This window comes from Crotalus tigris, unplaced genomic scaffold (genome assembly GCF_016545835.1).
Source record: "Crotalus tigris isolate CLP2741 ecotype Arizona unplaced genomic scaffold, ASM1654583v1 scf7180000018068.1947079, whole genome shotgun sequence".
Classification (NCBI taxonomy): Eukaryota; Metazoa; Chordata; class Lepidosauria; order Squamata; family Viperidae; genus Crotalus; species Crotalus tigris.
The window spans coordinates 1084200-1104226 of record NW_024096805.1 but is presented as its reverse complement, the minus strand read 5'-3'; the positions used below and the strand labels follow the sequence as shown (position 1 = coordinate 1104226).

General features: G+C 42.1%; 1 protein-coding gene across 2 annotated transcripts in view; it reads right to left on the bottom strand.

The window, feature by feature from the left end:
• GYS2 (glycogen synthase 2) overlaps positions 1–8458 on the bottom strand; it is a 37926-nt gene extending 29468 nt beyond the window's left edge. The window contains exons 1-2 of one of the 2 annotated variants that reach the window (XM_039347383.1): positions 7933–8458; positions 557–738 (exon numbers count right to left, since the gene is read on the bottom strand). In XM_039347383.1, coding sequence (XP_039203317.1) covers positions 557–738; positions 7933–8053 — 303 coding nt within the window. In that variant the 5' untranslated portion in view covers positions 8054–8458. The remainder of the gene's footprint in view (positions 1–556; positions 739–7932) is intronic. The other variant, XM_039347382.1, reaches the window with a different exon arrangement.
• Positions 8459–20027: the final 11569 nt, after the last annotated feature.

Below are 20027 nucleotides of genomic sequence, written 5' to 3'. Positions count from 1 at the left end.
AATTGGACAGCCATAGAAAATGGATGGATGGATGAATGAACGAACGAACAAACGAACAAACAAATGAACGAATGGATGAATGAACGAACGAACAAACGAACGAATGAATACCACAAAAAAAGATTAGCCAAATTGACTGACCTGCTTTACAAGCATCATCAGTTATGACCATGATGGGCAGATCCCATTGCAGCCATAATATGAGGACTACCTTTATTTTGGTTAACAGTGCTTAACTGCTGGGCCAGTAAAAACTGAGCCAGTCTATGACCTGAAAGTCCATTTATTCACCCTAAGAAATAATGTTGGACCTCAAGAACGAGGGCAACCTTTTTACCAAAGAGTAACAAAAAATTCCAAACGAATTTGAAGTATTTTGGACCTATTCCAGCAGAGATTAGTTTGCCATCTCTTACAAAATAATAATAATAATTTGGATTTGTTTGTTTATTTATTGATGTGAACAGAGGAGAGGGACTTTGTGACCCCAATAACTCTTTTCAACTCTTTTAGACTTTTTAAAACGTTTAAATTTTCTAGAGGAAAATTCTTTTACCTGATACCCATTGGCTTTTATCACATCCATGGCTTTCTTCACTGCCACGTTGGGAGGTTCACAAAGTTCCACCTGTGTCTTTACATTGTGCTCGAAATAAGGGCCAAGGAGAAAGTAATTTTCCCCCCATTCTTCTAAAGTAGTTTTGGCTTTTGTCTGGATCACCGTGCAGATGCCACCGACTGAAACAAAAGCAGGAAAGATGTAAATTCTAAAAGTACAGTCATCTTCCTTCCTTCCTTCTTTCTTTCCTTCCTTCCTTCCTTCCTTCCTTCCTTCCTTCCTTCCTTCCTTCCTTCTCCTAATCTCCTCCCTCCATCTGTTCCTATGTCCCTCCCTCCCTCCCTTTTCCTAACCCCTCCCTCCCTCCCTCCCTCCCTCCCTCCCTCCCTCCCTCCTTCCTTCCTTCCTTCCTTCCTTCCTTCCTTCCTTCCTTCCTTCCTTCCTTCCTTCCTTTCTTCTCCTAATCGCCTCCCTCCATCTGTTCCTATGTCCCTCCCTCCCTTCTCCTAACCCCCTCCTTCCTTCCTTCCTTCCTTCCTTCCTTCCTTCCTTCCTTCCTTCCTTCCTTCCTTCTTTCTTTCTTTCTTTCTTTCTTTCTTTCTTTCTTTCTTTCTTTCTTTCTTTCTTTCTTCTTTCTTTTTCTTTCTCCCTCCCTCCCTCCTTTTGGAAAAAACCCCAATAAGATGAAGTTTTAATAAAATTATATTATAGAATAACTCAATGAAACAACTCAAATGTACTTGGAATTTTTTGCCATTTTTTGGGGGGGGGGAAGAAAAAAATTCCGGCTGCGGAATTCTGGGAGTTGAAATCCTCACAACTTAAAAGTTACCAAATCACTGCTCTGTATAATTCCCGTGTGATTGCTTCATTCGCACAATATGCTAAAATAATGGGTGGTTTTTCCCCAACTCTTTGACCCTCCCCTCCCCCAAATCTCTCCAAACCAATTTATCTTTGTTTAGAGTGTGCAAACAAAGGAAAAATGAATATCTTTTCACAGGGCAGGAATGTACCTGCTGAGACACTGGAAGAGCTGGCAGCGTATCAGAAGGAAACACACCTCTGGAGAAGCAGCAATCTTTTTATTGCATAGTTTGTGTTGAGTGTGGAGAGACAACTTAACAGCCAAAGAGGTTCCCTGTCACCTCCTATCATTCCTGCCAGCTCTGTGGTTTCATGGGGGGGGGGGGCTTGGCAAAAGTTGTTTTGGAATAGTTGCAAAAAGCACCTTGCTCAGAGCGAGTAAAAACCCCAATTTTGGAACTGCAGATATTTGCAGTAAATTTGATTATTAGGACAATACCGAGATCTTTATGGACTCCTCTCCAGGCTTTGTTCGGTAAATATCACCTCTCCTCTCTTTAAAATATGGATAAACAAACCATCTTCCCTTCTGCATCCTATATATGGTTTTTTTTCCTCCAATTTTTTTTATTAAAATTATCATAATGTGCAAATGAAAATAAAGATGATGGGAAAAGGGGGAAAGGAAAGAAAGGGAGAAGAAAAGTGTAGGTATAAAAGGGAAAGAAAAAGGAAACAACACTGGTTTTTGCAACTTTTTTCAGAGCACAGAGACATCACCCTGCCAACAAAAGGTCGCAGTTGCAATGTACGGCTGTGAAAGTTGGACCATAAGGAAGGCCGAGCGCCAAAGAATTGAGGCCTTTGAACTGCAAGGCGATCAAACCGGTCCCCTGGACTGCAAGGCGATCAAACCGGTCAGCTCTAGAGGAGATCAACCCCGACTGCTCTTTAGAAGGCCAGATCCTGAAGTTGAAACTCAAATACTTTGGCCACCTAATGAGAAGGAAGGACTCACTGGAGAAGAGCCTAATGCTGGGAAAGATGGAGGGCAATGGAAAAAGAGGACGACAGAAAATGAGGTGGCTGGATGGAGTCCCTGAAGCAGTAGGCGTGAGCTTCAATGGACTCCAGAAGATGGTAGAGGACAGGAAGGCCTGGAGGAATGTTGTCCATGGGGTTGCGATAGGTCGGACACAACTTCGCAACTAACAACAACAAAAGCACAGAATAGAATTACAAGCCTCACCTTTTTACCTAACAATTTAGCAAGTACTAGCCCTTTCTGTAACAACTGACGCTAGAAATTAGCAAAACCCAATGCCAGGAGTTCATTTTTTTATTTTTATTTTTTTATTTCCTTTTTTTTCTTTTCCTTTTTTTCTTTCTTTTATCTTCTCCAAAATGAATTCTGATACTGTATATAACATGACTTCCTGGTGTTAACAGGCTTCACCAGGTCATCCTTTCCTATTTCAACCAGGTGAGTTAAAGACCTAGAGACCCTGTGCCCGCCACATCCTAACCTCAATTAGTTTCACGTTGGTTATTTTGTGTGTTGAACACACTTGCGTAATTTGATCAGTTTAGAGTTCAGAGCATCGCACCAATGCAGGGAATGGAACCAAGTTAAATATGTTGTATGAACCAGCCAATCGGTGATTATTTTTAAATTTCACAACAGGATATGATATGCTGGTGTTGCTGTTTTAAGTAATTAATGCAGTTACCTGTCTGATTCCTGTTCAGTCTACAGGCGGTCCTCAACGTACGACCACAACGGAGCCCAAAATTTAGGTTGCTAAGTGAAAATTTTGTTAAGTGAGTTTTGCCCCATTTTACAACTTTATCTTGCCACACCGGTTAAGTGAATCTCTGCAAGTTGTTAAGTTAGTAACACGGTTGTTAAGGGAATCTATTTTCTCCCTTGACTTTGCTTATCAAAAGGTCGCCAGAGGGGGTCACGTGACCCTGGGATGCTGCGACCGTCATAAATGTGAGTCAGCTGTCAAGCATCCGAATGTAAATCACGTGGCCCTGGCGAGGCTGCAACGGTCGTAACTGTGAAAAATGGTCCCTTTTTTCAGTGCTGTTGTAACTTTGAATGGCCGCTAAAGGAGCTGTTGTAAGTCAAGGACTATCTGTATATAAACAGCTCACAATCCAAAGGCTTCACCATCTGTAAAGACTTTTTCATCCAGAAAGAAAGTGAGTTTGCGGGGGGGGGGGGTGAGAGCGGTTTTCCTTTGAGGACAACATTAACTCCCAAATTTTCGGCCGATTTCGGCCGATTTCAAAAGCCGGCCTACTATTTGCCTCACGGAGATTAGATCTCTGGGATTGCAAGACACTCTCCCGCCTCAGTTTCCCTTTATCTTTAGCCATACAGGGAGCTGACGGGTGAAGTTACTGATTTACTCATCAGTAACTCATTTCTGTTATTATAGCAGGAAGAGGTTTGTTCCTAATGGCAAGTCAACATGTTTGGAGGAATGTCAACAAACACCAAGCGTCTGTTTCAGTCCAGGGCTAAGTCATCCTCTACAAGGAACAAGACAAAGTAGAGGAAAATATATTAAGGCCATACTTTGAAAGTAATGAGCTCATCCAGGGCAGGAGAGCTTTACGGTAATTTGGTCCGGGTTACTTGATCTGCATTAATTTGGGCCTTTATTTGCAAACAAGTATGTTCTCATGGCTAGCCATTCTAGATGGCTTCCAATGGCTAGATGACTTCCAATAAATACAATAAAACAATGTTTTCTCAATCCTGGCTATTTGAAGACTTGTGCCCTTCCTTCCTTCCTTCCTTCCTTCCTTCCTTCCTTCCTTCCTTCCTTCCTCCCTCCCTCCCTCCCTCCCTCTTTCCTTTCTTTCCTTCCTTCCTTCTCCTAATCTCCTCCATCCATCCATCCATCCCTCCATCCCTCCCTCCCTCCCTTCTCTAACCTCCTCCCTCCATCTGTTCCTATGTCCCTCCCTCCCTCCCTCCATCCCTCTCTCCCTTCCTTCCTTCTCCTAACTTTCTTCCTCCCTCCCTTCTACAAACTTCCTTCCTTCCTCCCTCCCTCCTCCCTTCCTTCCATCACTCTCTCCCTCCCTCCCTTCTACTAACTTCCTTTCTCCCTCTCTCCCTCCCTCCCTTTCTTCCTTTTCCTTCCTTCTCCTAATCTCCTCCCTCCCTCCATCCGTTCCTCTGTCCCTCCCTCCCTCCCTCCCTTCTCTAACCTCCTCCCTCCCTTACTCCCTTCCTTCCTTCTCCTAATCTCCTCCCTCCATCTGTTCCTATGTCCCTCCCTCCCTTCTCCTAACCCCCTCCTTCCTTCCTTCCTTCCTTCCTTCCTTCCTTCCTTCCTTCCTTCCTTCCTTCCTTCCTTCCTTCCTTCCTTCCTTCCTTCCTTCCTTCCTTCCTTCCTTCCTTCCTTCCTTTCTCTTCCCCACCAGACTGCCAGGGAGATGACCAAAAATCACTGTAGCTAGTTGGACAGACCAAACTGAAATTGAGTCAAGGCCATCAATTTGGCCACCCCTACTATATATGGTTTAAAAATGAAACCGTGGCACTTTGAGTTTACGAGCAGAACAAACAGACATTGCCCAACCATTTCTGAAGGGGGACATACTACAACATTCTTTCCAGTTTTGATGGGAGTGAGCAATTTCTAAAGGCAGCACTGGTGTGCTAATAAATTCATTTAAATTATGGGGTACAACACCCTCCTTTATTAGTTTGACTTAGAGCCACGGTGGAAATGAAAGAACAGTTCTGAAAATGGAAAAGATTTTGAGAGGTAGTTTGGCCAAGCATTTAAGCTACCATACTAGAAACTGGGAGATTGTGAGTTTTAGTCCCATCTCCGGCATGAAAGGGGCTGAGTGACTTTGGGCCAATCAGCAGGAGACTGTAAGTTCTAGTCCTGCCTTAGGTATGAAAGCCAGTGGAATGACATTGGGCCAATCAGCAGGAGACTGTGAGTTCTAGTCCCGCCTTAGGCATGATATCATGTTGGGTGACTTTGGACCCGTCATTCTCTCTCAACCTAACCTACCTCACAAGGTTGCTGTTATGAGGAAAATAGCATGAGGAAGAAGTATTCCATATGTCTGCTGCCTTGGTTTTTTTTTAAAAAAAAAATAATAATAAAGGCAGCATATAGATAAATAAAGATTTTACATTATTCTTAGCAGGATAACAAATACCAACAGATGTGGGGAGAAGAGCTACATGGATTGGGGAAATTTACTCCGAGCGGTCATTTTTTTTATATCACAAAATCATGAGTTGAACTGGCAAAAGGGGGGATTAAGAAATGCCCTATCACAGGGGTCGCTGACCTTTCTGGATTGGTGGCCCAGTGGGAAAGGGAGGGACAGGCAGCTTTACGCGTGAGTGTGCACGTGTGCAAATATGGCTGCCTGTGCGTTTGTGCGAATGGGGCTGTGAGCATGCACACTCCGCAAATGGGACTGCTAGCGCCGGCACGCAGCTCGTGGCTTGGCTAGAGCCGGTGAGAGGCTTGGAGGTCACCTAGAGCTGCGCAAGGGCAAGGGGTGAGCTTGAGCACATGCTCACATGCACTGGCCAACCACTCACGCGGCACGGTGGCAGTAGTGGGCCGTGGCCCATAGGTTGTGGACCTCTGCCCTATCATAGGTCCTCATTGCAGTCTACCACACGCACACAACATAACATGTGAGTAGAGGTGTTTCACAGCCAACATCTGTGTCAGTGCACCCAAGAAACGTGCAGGAGCTGCCCACATTTTTATGGAAAGATCTCCATAGACTTCAATAAAAATAGTGATTCAAAATTGTTTTGGCTGCCATACTGAATGGATTAACTATGGGATATCTGCCATGCTTGAAAAGATTGACAAATATATTGGCTTGCCAGTGTGCGGACATTACAACAAAAAACACGGTATTGCCATGGAAATCTTGCCAAATATAATTCAAAGGCTGGGATAAAATACATGGAAATAACTAGGCAGAGAGCACTCAAATGAATCTCCAGATCATTTTCACCATCCAGTTTCCTATAATCAAGAGCTAGAATATAGGAAAAAAATAGGAATAGAATCCTAAAATATTTAAGTATTCTCTAGATTTCATACCTAAGAATGGGTATGATCGTTAGGTTTAATTCAGAGGGGAAAAAAAGGAAAGCAAAGAATGACACATTTGACACCAAAACTGCAACAGATTCAGAACTAGTGCTTTTGACATAACTGTTTCAAAAGTACGATTTCAGAGGGGAGAAAAAACTTCCCACTGTTCAGAAGTGTAATTCTCAAGATCAGCCAAGTGCAAGATGCCAGTTTGCTATAGTGGTTGAGGCACCAAACTAGAAGCCAGGAGACTGGGAATTTTAATCCCACCTAAGGCACGAAAGTCAGCTAAGTGACTTTGCGCCAGATCAACAAGAGACTGAGTTCTAGATCCCCTCTTCAGTATAAAAATTGGCTATGTGATTTTGTGGCAATCACAAGGAGACTGTGAATTCTAGTTCTGCCATAGGCATAAAAGCCAGCTGGGTGATTCGGGACCAATCATCAGGAGACTGTAAATTGTAGACCTGTCTTAGCCATAAAAGCCAGCTAGGTGACTATGAGCAACTCACTCTCTCTGAGCCCAACCCACCTCACAGGGCTGTTGTTTTGGAGAAAATGGAAGGAGGAGCATGTATTGGATAATTTGCCATCTTGACTTATTTGTAAAAATAATAAAGCCGGGATACAAATAAATAAAGGCCCCTAATCAACAAAGACGATCAGGGGACTGGAGGCTAAAGCATATAAGGAACGGTTGCTGGAATTGGGTATGTCCAGTTTAATGAAGACAAGGACGAGGGGGGACAAGATAGCAGTGTTCCAATATCTCAGGGGCTGCCACAAAGAAGAGGGAGTCAAGCTATTCTCCAAAGCACCTGAGAGCAGGACAAGTAGCAACTGATGGAAACTAATCAAGGAGAGAAGCAACCTGGAACTAAGGAGAAACTTCCTGTCAGTCAGAACAATTAACCAGTGGAACAACCTGCCTCCAGAAGCGGTGAATGCTCCAACACTGGAAGTCTTTAAGAAGAGACTGGACAGCCATTTGTCCAAAATGGTATAGGGGTTCCTGCCTGAGCATGGGGTTGGACTAGATGACCTCCAAGGTCCCTTCCCAATCATCATCATCATCATCATCATCATTTATTATTATTATTGATCATCGCACAGTCAGCCAGATGTTCAGACTGGATTTGGCATTTTGTCTACCTATCGAGTCCTTACCCAGGACCTGGGATAGGCAGATGTGGATGTTTGATGGTATTACAGATATCGTATTATTATTATTATTATTATTATTATATAAAATGGATGCAGCAGATTCACTGCAAGCAACAGCAGTTGTACACATCCATGCATCCCTCAGCAAACTGCCTTTACATAGGTAACTCTATCCTCATCCTCATCCTCCTCTCCCCCCTCCCAGTCTTCCATTCATAATTATGCTACACCAATAAAATCAATTGCTCCAGCAGCTTGGAAGGGAATAAAAAAAAAAAAAAACAGGGCACCCACCTTTATTGGTGACTTCCCAGGAGACTTCAAAGAGTAGTAGGTCTTCTACGGGTAAATCTTCGCTGTCCCATTGAGGGAGACCGTTGAGAGAAGTGACCGAAAGGGATCGGACGAGTGGCATTTTGCTCCTACTCTTTGCTGTCTCCCAAGGCAAATAGTCTTTGTAACGTTGGTGCAGGTATCTCCAAAGGATGGGTCTTCCCCACTTCGTGCAGGAGGGGCTCCTTGTTTACCAGTGTGTGTGTGTGTGTGTGTGTGTGTGTGAGAGAGAGAGAGAGAGAGAGAGAGAGACAGAGAGAGAGAGAGAGAGAGACAGAGAGAGACAGAGAGAGAGAGAGACTTGTCCAGTAAAAAGAACGAAAGAAAGAAAAAGCAGGAAATTTAAAAAAGAAAAAGAATAAAAGTAGTAAAACTTGTCTGAAAGCTGGGTAGGGTTTTCAACAAATTGAGAAATGAACGTGTTCTGCAGTTGCTCAGCTCGGGTGTTTTTCTCCTGCTGGTTAAGAGAGGAAGCTGTTAAGTCTGTGATTTTTTTCTCACTTGCAAAGTTGAAATGGAAAACTGCAGGGGAAAGGTAGGCTAGAAACGCAAGTGTAGAAGGCTACTGTTTGTCGTTTCTTGTGGGGTTATGATAAAGCAGAGAAATATAAGTAGCCCCTTGACTTAACCACCGTTCATTTATTGATTGTTCGAAGTTACAACAGCATTGAAAAGAGTGATTTATACCCATTTTTTCACACTTACGACCATTGCAGCATCTCCACGATCACGTTATAGAAATTCAGGCACTTGGCACCAATGGCTGCAGTGTCCTGGGATCAGGTGATCCCCTTTTGTGACCGTCTGACAAGCAAAGTCCATGGGGGAAACCAGAGTCACTTAACAACCATGTTACTAAGTTAATAACTGCAGGGATCCACGTAACAACTGTAGCAAGAAAGGGTGTAAAATGGGGTAAAACTCATTTAACAACTGTTTCGCTTAGCAGCAGAAATTTTGAATTGCGTTGTAGTCATAAGATGAGGACTGCCTGTATTGGGATCAGTTCTTTATCATCATCATCATCATCATCATCATCATCAAGTTGGAAGGGACCTTGGAGGTCATCTAGTCCAACCCTCTGCTCAGGCAGGAAACCCTGTATCATTTCGGACAAATGGCTGTCCAGTCTCTTCTTAAAAACTTCCAGTGTTGGAGCATTTACTGCTTCTGGAGGCAGGCTGTTCCACTGATTAATTGTTCTCACTGTCAGGAAATTTCTCCTTAGTTCTAGGTTGCTTCTCTCCTTGATTAGTTTCCACCCGTTGCTTCTTGTTCTACCCTCAGGCGCTTTGGAGAATAGCTTGACTCCCTCTTCTTTGTGGCAGCCCCTGAGATACTGGAATACTGCTATCATGTCCCCCCTCGTCCTTCTCTTCGTTAAACTGGACATACCCAATTCCAGCAACCGTTCCTTATATGTTTTAGCCTCCAGTCCCCTGATCATCTTTGTTGCTCTTCTCTGTATTCTTCAGAAGATTCTTAAAATAAACATAAAACTGAATCCAGAAGTTTTCTTTTCATTCCCGACAGATAAAAAACTTGAAAGAAAGTTTGGAAGTTGGTGACTATGTGCAAGAATCTCATATGCACAAAGATAGAAAGACACATTAATTCCCACAACGGAAAAATGGATGGTAAAACTGATGGAGCGGACAGAGATGGTAAAATAATCTGTTTTAATGAAAGAGAAGAATCTTGCTAGTTTTATTTTCATTTGGAAATGGCTTCTGGACTTTGTGCTGGAAATTGAGAAAATAAAACTTTGATTTTAATAAAATGGCGGCAGGGAAGGAAGATTGCAGATAAGGCTCGTCTTTAGTATCTTCAAATAACGTATTCATTTTGATTTAACTAGTGAATTTATAGGTGAGTTTTCCCAGGATAAAAAGGATGTGAAGGCTGATGAATCCCAAGGCAATGAGGCAAATTCCCACCTATGAAATTTTCCTGGGGAGTTTTGGGCTAGTCGTATATTAGCCTATATATTTTCTTATTTATATCCCATCGTTACTATTTTTAGGAAAATTCCATTTTCCTAATCCTAATGCTTTGTCCACATGGAAAATCCCTGCCAGCCTGTGTGACTGAGTCAGCGACATTTTATTCAGCTTTTTTAATTCAAATCATTTATTTGTTCTGATACATGGATTTCCAGCTTTGATGGAATAGCCCTTGTAGATTGCACCTGTGCATCAAAGCCTGGCACAAAAGACTTCATCGTGGTTAGGCATCCTCACCTTGCCCAGGTCTGCTAGAAACCAAGTTTGCATCACCAGTATGCACCAATAGATGTCCCCACAGACAAAATGAAATCCATCTACTCAGTTATCTGAAGTCTTAGAGTAATAGGGTGATGCCTCTGTAGATGGAGGGAAACTGAGCCGTTTTGTTGTCTATCTCTCCATTATAGGATGGTAACTTTTTTCTATTCCATATGTAAAAGTTTGTGACATGCAAGTCTCTTCCATCTTACCTTAGCTAGGAGATAGTTTACTAGATAGTGTTGAAAGAAAAGTCTTCATCATGGTTCAGTCCAAGCCGGGGATAAACAACATGGCGACTGCTTTAGGAAGAAGGTTGCAGTTTATTGAAGAGGTGAGCCATAGAAAGATGGCTCTGGAAGAAGGAGAATGAGCACGTGTAGGGAGTGGGTTTTTATACCCTCTGGAGCCTTTTGTTTGGAGTTGTTTCTGTGGCATGAACTTTGACCTGAGTCTGAGTGTGCCTTTCTGCTATTCTGATGGTGGTGGTTTAATCCTATTATGTCCCTGCTTCCTTAGGGTTGTGGCTGATGACTCTTAGATTTTTGGTGTTGATTCTAGAGATCTTTCTTCCTAATCCCAGTTTCCTGATTCCAGTCTTTCTGACAAGATTATCACCTGCATTTTGCACACTTGGTTTCTGTTTGGGATAGAGAGACTCGGGGGGGGGGGGGGTTGGTTTCTGCCTTTAAAATCCTTTAGGGAAATATATTCTGCCTTTTAAATATTTCCAAAAATATTTCTTTCTCTGGGACCTGTGGATGTCAACTCCCTTTATATACTAATACAAAAATAAGAGTAAACCCTTACTTACTTCTAGCGCTGATGTTGTTACTTAGTTTGGTAATGAAATGTCTGTAGAAAACCACCAAGATCAGAAAGCACTAAGGGTTCCACAGTTCAACCCTATAAATATAACATTCAATCAGCAACCAGAAGCTGTGAAAATAATTACTGAAGCCGATCTGAATAAAATATATTTCTAGTCTTCTTGTAAAGTCGGGTTCCTGATCTGATCTACTTCGTAAGGCTGATCTATGTGTTGTCTTTTTTTGGGTGAGATATTAGCTTATTTTTTTAAAGTATGTTCTTTTTCTCTTTTTTTACTTTCATAACAGAAGTCTAAATGGTTCCCTGAATTGGCCAGCCTCTTTAAGATGCACTTTTGAGCTGAGATCCATGCAAAAGTCTCTTGAACACCACTTCAACATATCTGCAGTGAAGGATTCACCTTTGGGCAATCAGGAACCACTGCCCTTGTTCCGTTCAACTTCTCAGTTGAATCAACCTCCAGATGAATACAGACGCAAGACTCCCTTGCCTTGCAGACATTTGTCAGCAGATGGCAATGCTGGTATTATTCAACTCGGATGGATGCTGGTCTGTTTTGTGGGAGCAAAACCAGGTGCTCCGCTGTGTGATTAAATCATAGGTGAATGTGTGTGGACTTCGCAATTTTGGGAAGCCTACAAAAGGGGGTCTTCTGCACAGAAGGGAAGAGTTTGCTTCAGGTTGCCTTAAGGAACAGTAAGAAGACAGAGAACAAAGAAGACACAAAACTTTGAAATCAGAACTTCAATAAGGTAGGTTTTTTGACCTGAAGCGACGAGATACTCACTTTTAAAAGGAATAACGTTAAAAATTCTCCAGACTGAATTACTGTATGTTTTTTCTTTCTGCATTTGCTGGGTTTACGTTGGCAAATCTTAGAACTTCATCTACCAGTGGCTCAATTTTATTGATCAACTATTGAAATTTCTCTTTTTAGATCAGTACTTGTCCTATTTCACTTCCTTTTTCCAATGGTCTGGCTGCGCCTTGTTTAACCTTTTGCTTGCAACTGACTCTTTCATTTCTTCTGGACTGTTTTTTTTTTAGCTTTATTATAATTTTATTTCACAGTTTGCTAGATTCCTCTAAGTAGGTTTGTCTTCTTGAGCTAGACAAATTATTTAAACAAAACTTGAAAGCTGGAAACCCCGTTGCTTGTAGCCTGCATTCTTACTTTATCCTGAATTCTTTTCATAGTTTTTATGACTATTGGGCTTTAAAGACCTAAAAAATATTTTGTCAAAGATGACAGAGGAATACAGGGAACAATTTTTCTAGAATATTATCATATTTCATAAAGTGGAGGAATCAGAAATTCTTGGCATTTCTGCAATGAATTTCAGGTCATAATATTGTTGAAAAAATAAGATAGAGTCTCTTAGATTAGACTATATTGAAACTTAGTTTAATTCAGTGTTAAGCATTCATAAACAATTCATACTTCTTTTTCCGGTTTCAATTCTGATTATGGCTCAATTGTTAATTTTAAGATGTCTCTCACAACTTGAAAGAGTTACATGCATCTTGGAGAAACAAACAACATTTTTTTCTTTAACAATAAAAAATTATTTCAGGAATTCATGTACGCGTATGCACATGCTGAATGCCAGTGAAGTTTAATAGAGGTTATGAATGCTTTTTGGCTAATTGGCATAATGCAGAAAACTAGAAGATTCTTGGGGTTTTTTAAATTATCTTTTAAGAGGATAGTTCCAGAAATAAGATCATTTTGGATTCCTTCCTAGTGACCTAAAACTTGTCCATTAAAGCAAATAAAATTTATTCCACAGAAACATCTGAATTAGTTCACACCACTGATGGGGTCTCATTTAAGCCTGTGGATATTCAGTTTTGATCATCTCAACATTTGACACCTTTAGACAACTTCATTCAAGTTCAGATGCTAAGCACAAAGTTGTTGCTTGATGTGCAATAATTGCACAAGAGCATTATTTGAAATGTATGATGGTCCCTTTCCTAACAAGATTATCAATGCAATAATAAAAAAAAATAAATAATAAATAATAAAATAAAATAATAAAATATGCCAGCTTTTTATGATGGAGCACTCACAACTTCTGAGGTCAAGTTATTCCACTTGTTCTGTCAGGAAGTTTCTCCTTAGTTCTAGGTTGCTTCTCTCCTTGATTAGTTTCCATCCTTTGCTTCTTGTCCTGCCTTCAGGCACTCTGGAGAATAGCTTGACTCCCTCTTCTTTCTGGCAGATCCTCAGATATTGGTAGACTGCTATCATTTCACTCCTAGTCCTTCTTTTCATTAAACTAGACATACCCAATTCCTGCAACTGTTCTTCATCTTTTGTAGCCTCCAGTCCCCTAAACATTGTTGTTGCTCTTTTCTGCACTCTTTCCAGAGCCTCAACATCTTTTTTACATCATGGCGACCAAAACTGGATGCAGGATTCCAAGTGTGGCCATACCAAGGCATTGTAAAGTGGTATTAACACTTCACGTGATCTTGATTCTATCCCTCTGTTAATGCAGCCTAGGACTGGGCCGCATCCTTAAAATCTCAAACCACAACGATTCTGCCCCAGGGCTGGATGACATTTTAGAACAGCGGTCCCCAACCTTGGCAGCTTGGTGGCCTGGCGGGGGGGGGGAGAGGAACTAAGGGGTGCATGTGCAGGCAGGCGTGTGGGAGCAACCCTTGGCCGTGCAGCAGGCCAGCGCGCACACATGCAAGTGCCCAGCAGCCCGCCGCTTTCACAAGTTGAGCTGCATGCATGCATGCACACGCGCGCTCCGACCAGCCACTCATGCGGCACAATTCTAAATAGGCCACAGTCCGGTAGTGGGTCACAGCCCGGGGGTTGGGGATCCCTATTTTAGAAGACTTTTCTCTCTATCAGTAGGAAAAGAGTTGGCAGAACTTAGGGGTGGAGTGAAAAGTAAGTTCAGCCTAGAATCCCTATGTAGCCACAAGAGAACTAAATCAACACCCCTTTGAGTGCCCTTGACCCTTATCTAACTCCTATCAAGTGTCAAGAAGATTCATGTGCATAGACTTTTTACAATCAATCAGATTAATTGGACCTTCAAGTGGGGACCTGGTCTGTCAAACCGAACACTATCTGCTTCATTGCCCAATTTATCCCTCATCTGGCAGATCCTTGAGCATGTTTTTAAAAAGGAAGGAATTCTGCTAGATTCCCACCCAGCTGAGTTCTTATTGTAAACACGGAAAACCGCTTTTGCTTGGGCTGTAGCTGAAAACCATAAATATCTTCTCCAGAAACATTATTACACGAAGAGGAATTTGTTTCTGTAACAATTTGCAAGGGCTATTAAAGACGCTTTTATTTAACATAATGCACAGTTATCAAGAGGGCAATAAAGCTGTAAACAGCAATTCATGAAGAAATTTAAACAGTGCTGTTCACTGTTTTGTTGCCCTCTTGATAACTGTGCATTAAGGCATAACATATATTTTGAGCATTTATAATAAGCAAATAAAAACAATAAGCTGATAAAAACAGGATCGCCAACATGATCACCAACGTCCGATAATGGATATGGCACAAGAGGATAATAAGCAACTTGATTCAGGTGGTCCTCAACTTACAACCACTACTGGGACCAGTTCCGTGGAGAAAGGTTTTTCCACAGACTGGAGAGTGTGTGGTTTTGTGTGTTGCCTGCATCCCACAGATGGGGCTTTGCTTGTTTGTATGGAGCGGTTGCTGGCATGCTGCAGCCCAGTACTGGTCCACGGACCGGGGGTTGGGGACCCCTGGATTAAAGAATCTATAAACATGCAGATAAATGTAATGTTTTAGGTATGGTTGAAATGTACATCATTAATGCATCACTGCAGCTCACATCTAGTCTATGAAAACACACAAAAGAAGGAAAAGCATCTTTCAGACTCTGTGCTCCATAGAGACAGACATTCTTGTTGAAAACCAGGTGAGGTAAACTTTGAGAATGCAGGAAGAAGCTGAAGCAGTGCAAAGAAATAAAAAAATGAAGTTGTAACATGTATGTAATCCTAGTCAGCAGCAGGGGATGGGGACCCCAGAATTAGGCCATCAAGTTCAGACATAATAGAGTCATGTGGTCAGAGCAATGCATGTCAAATGAATATAGTACAGCAATTGGGTTTGTTAATCTACGTTTGGGGCGCCAGCGTCTTGTATGAAACCAGATATCAAATAAAGTCAACCCACCTGTTAATCCCTGTCCACTTGTCTATTATGCAGGACAGTTGTAGAAATACATGTTCTGTGTGTGTACATTAGGGGGGAAACTGAATATTTCATCTACTGCTGCTTAGAATTGTTCATTTGGACACATAGCAAGCAGAATTTGGCATGTCTAGCCAATTGAAGATTAGGGGGGACATGATAACTATCTTCCAATCTTTGAAAGGCTGTCACAGAGACGAGGGGATTGAGTTATTCTCCAAAGCACTTGAGGGCAGGACAAGAAGTAATGAGTGAAAGCTTGTTAAGGAGAGACCCAATCTAGTAGAAATTTCTTGTCAGCGAGGAGAATCACTCAATGGAATAGCTTGCCTGAATTGTGAGGGCTCCGTCGCTGGAGCTTTCCAAAAATAGACAGGACAACCATTTGACCAGGATGGTATAAGGTCTCCTGCTTTGAGCCGGGGGTTGGACTAGAAGACCTTTGAGGTCCCTTCCAGCCTTATGATTATTCTATGTTCTGTGATGGAGACTTTTTCAGCTGTTTGTTTTCTCTTTTCTTCAGAACCTTTCTTAGGGATTCAGACATGATTAAGCTCCTATTCTTACTGTCCTTCATGACCGTTCTCAAACAAAGCAGAATTCTTGGAAAACCTGTCCATGGGGACTTCAGTTCCGTTCTGAAGGCTGCCTTCTCAGGTATGTGTTGCAGATTTGCCACTGTCCTACCTGCCTCTTGTATTTGCTGACATTGCACATTGTTCCCAGCTAGTTTATTTATTTATTTATTTATGAGACTTATATACTGCTTTAGGTGCAAGCACTCTCTAAGCGGTGTACACCAGTAAGCAATGTATATATATATATTTACATTGCCCCCAACATTCTGGGTCCTCATTTTACCTACCCTGGAAGGATGGAAGGCTGAGTCAACCTTGAGCCGGTGAGATTTGAACCGCTGACCTGCTGAACACAGTCAGCTAAAGTGGCCTGCAGTACTGCACTCTAACTGCTGCGCCACCTCGGCTCATGCTGCTGGTGGGTCAAAATCATGGCAGGTTGTGACTGTGTTGTTCCTCACCCATAGACAGAATCTTACCAAACTGAAGCATACTAACACCCACTCATAAGGTATATGCTTTGGGAACTATTAGGGAGGAGCTGTCTTCACCCTCTTTCTCCCACACATCCTGTCTGAACTGAGTTGTCTCTTGCTCCTCCCTCCTGGGAATCCAGACTACACTCCACCACACTGGGCCCAAATTCAATTATGGGAGCCTTCCAGGCTTTCAGCACACAATAGAGTCATTCATTTATGGCTGCCCCTGTTCATTTGTTTCCTGTATTTCATATGGTACCTTGCTGTATCCTGCGTTCTCCAGCTGAATCTCCTTTCCTAGATCTACCTCTTGAATGGCAGAAAAAGAGGAGCTCCTATGCCGTGGCCCAAGACTCTGAAGATCCCAACCTGGCTAATCCTACCAGCCTTTGCTATTTTATTCAGGAGAGCAAGACAGAAAGTCAAATCTCGTGTAGGCTTCGGTTCACCAGAAGTAAGTTTAACTTCAACTCTTTCGGACTCCGCTTTGGAAAAAGGCAGGGGTCTCCCTTGGCTGAAGATGGACAATGGGCTTCTCGAAACCATGGGGAAATCATGAACACCCTGCTCAAGCCCACCCTGGAGAGAAGATTGGCTCGGTGTGAGGACCATTCAGAAGACAATTGTTAACTTTTGAAAAGCCAGTGTCAACGGCGTAAGGCCACCAGTTGCAAACAGTGGCTCTCCAAGGCAGCATTTGGAGAGATAATTTCCATCACAAACTCCTCAATAATGGTTCTTAGCCATTGGATATTCAATGCAGATAGTCCTCGACTTACGATTTCAGTTAGCACCAGAATTTATGTTGCTAAGCAAGGCAGTCATGAACGGCAACCAATTGTTTTGCCACCGTTGTTAAACGACTCCCTGAAGTTGTTCAGCGAATCATGTGGGGTCGCTAAGCAAATCAGCTTCTCCCGTTGACTTGGCTCATTGGAAACTAACTGGGACGGTCACAAGTGGTGATCCTGGACCCTAGGATGCTGCAACTGTTGTCAAAAAAAAAAAAAAAAGCTGGTTGCCCATTTTGATCATGTGACCCTGGGGCGCTCCAACGGTTGTAAATGTGAGGAGCAGTCATAAGCCACTTTTCTCAGTGTCACTGTAACTTAGAACCGTCGCTAAACAGACAGTTGTAAGTCGAGGACCATCTTCATTTCTTTCTCAATCTAAAACCTTGCCGCTTAAGCATTTATCTCAAAATATATTAAAACGTCACGACTTTCCATATCTGTCAGATATGTTTGCTCAAAGAGAGATAAAACATGTATCTCACGCATGCAATTGTAATAAAACCTCATGATCTCAAGTGTGTGCATGGACCGTTTGCCTGCATTTCTTTTGGGAAAGTGTGCAAAATCTGCGTTCTCTGTCTTGAGACCTTTGGAGCCACCTAAGTGACATTCACCCCCCAACTTGAAAATGCATCATTAGGAGGACAAAAGAGTATGCTCATTTGCATATTAATGGTGCATGCTAATAAGTGCCTTGCACGCCTCTCTTTCCTTCCCTTCTCTCCTTCCCTGGATGTTTCCACACTGTATTTTGCTTTATTCCCATTGTAATTCCACTCCTGGGTGATCTCACATTGTTGCTTATCGTGGCTAGCTTAAGCTGACCTATTTCTGGCAGGGCTGCAGCATAAAAACTGCCTTGGAGCTGCACTGCTGTTTAACAGAGCTGTTGTTGTTTTCTTGGCAAAAATGCAAAAGCAAATTGTTACCCCCTTTTTTATGATTTTTTTTTCAACATCTTGGACTAGCCTCAACCTGGGTTTTCTCCTGGCATTCAGAGGTTCACCAGATCCTTCCTTCCTATCTTTCCCTTCCTCCCTTTTAATTCCTTTTTCCTTCCTTCCTTCCCTCCCATCTTTCCCTCCCTCCCTTTTAATTCTTTTTTCCTTCCTCTCTCCCTCCCTTTCCTTCCTTCCTTCCCATCTTTCCCTCCCTCCCTTTTAATTTTTTCCTTCCTTTTTTCCTTCCTTCCTCCCTTTCTTTCCTTCCTTCCCATCTTTCCCTCCCTCCCTTTTAATTTCTTCCTTTTTTATTTTTTTTTTCTTTTCTCTCTTCTCTTCTCTTCTCTTCTCTTCTCTTCTCTTCTCTTCTCTTCTCTTCTCTTCTCTCTTCTTCCCAGAGTAGTGGCTAGGTCTGCCTTCTGCTCTGATCCACAATTTATCTAGAACAACAAAAAAAATGGCAGGTCCTGCACTTTTGGCAGGACCAAAGTGTGTAACTTTGGAGCAAACAGTTTTTCCAGCCAAGGTGACTTGCCTCTTCTTGGTCAGCTCCCTCCCCACCCCGTCCCCTTTTCATAGAGGTTCAACCCGTCATCATGCCAAGAAGTTTTCCTTCCAATAAAATAACCACAATTAGAAATGCAATGGAAGGAGGGTGCCTTCCTTTCTCTTTGTGACCTTGACTATTTTTGGAAGTCACTGGAAAACACAAAACATAGCAATGGCACTTAAGACTTATAGACCGCTTCAGAGTGCTTTATAGCCCTGTCTGAGCAGTTTACAGAATCAGCATACTGCCCCCCCCCCCCAACAATCTCGGTCCTCATTTGACTCAAGGCTGAGTCAACCTTGAGCCCTGTCAGGATCGAACTGCCAAACTGCTGGCAGTTTGCCTGCAATACTGCATTCTAACCACTGCGCCACCAATTGAATGAATGTTTCTAGCAATGGATACAATAGTTTTGCTTACCAACCACTGCAAAAAAAAAGTTGTAAAATCGGGAATGGTCAGTATGACCCCCTTCATGATTTGTATGACATATGACTGTAATTCCCAGCTCGAATATGGTTTAAAGTTGAGGACTACTCGTATTTGTCTAGGGTGCGCTTAATGTTGCTTATCTTGAGGGGGAATAGCGCAATGGGTACATACAGTACATATGAACGTGGGAAAGATATTCCAATTCACAGATTTAATATACATCCCTATCAATAGTTAAGTGATACATCCAGTCAGTTCAAGAATGCCTAGGTGAGAATAGAGAACAGCCAAAAGCATGTGGACATATTATCTATGGCTATATTGTCCAAAAACTAATATGCAGGTAGTTTTGTATCAAGACATAATTTAAGTCCGAGGATTCCACATTCTTCGGTGCTTGCAGAAAAGGACATCACAATGCAAGACAACGCATTGCAGAAGTAAATGAACTGAGTCTTCTTTTCCGTTTCTTCCTTAACAAGCCTTTAGGAAAAGCATTTTCTAGTTCTGCCTTTTCATTTCATTTCCCCATCTGGGTTTGATTATTGAAAATTCTCTTTTCTTCCATTCCTGCTTCTATGAATTAATTTGGCATTAAAACGGCTTCTCTTTGCAGGATTTTGCAGCACAATGGGAAAAAAATAGTTGCTAATTTAGGATTCCCACAAAAAGACATATTACCATTTTTTCTATATCTCTGTAATGACTTTTATGGGAATAAGCAACCAATTTTCAGTAACAAGTCCTAAAAAATTGGAAATCTGGATTCATCGACTGCACGGATCTAGGTTTGAGAATACCCAATACACTTAAGGCAAAAAGCAAATTATCTGCTTGTATTATTAATCTTTGGAAAAGTAAGTTAGCACAAATGAGTTGTATCATGGAAGCTTTTAAGTAAAAGGCAATCAAGATAATGTAGGGTTCCTGAAACAGTGATATAATCAACCCAATGCTATTGATTACTAATATTAAGTTTC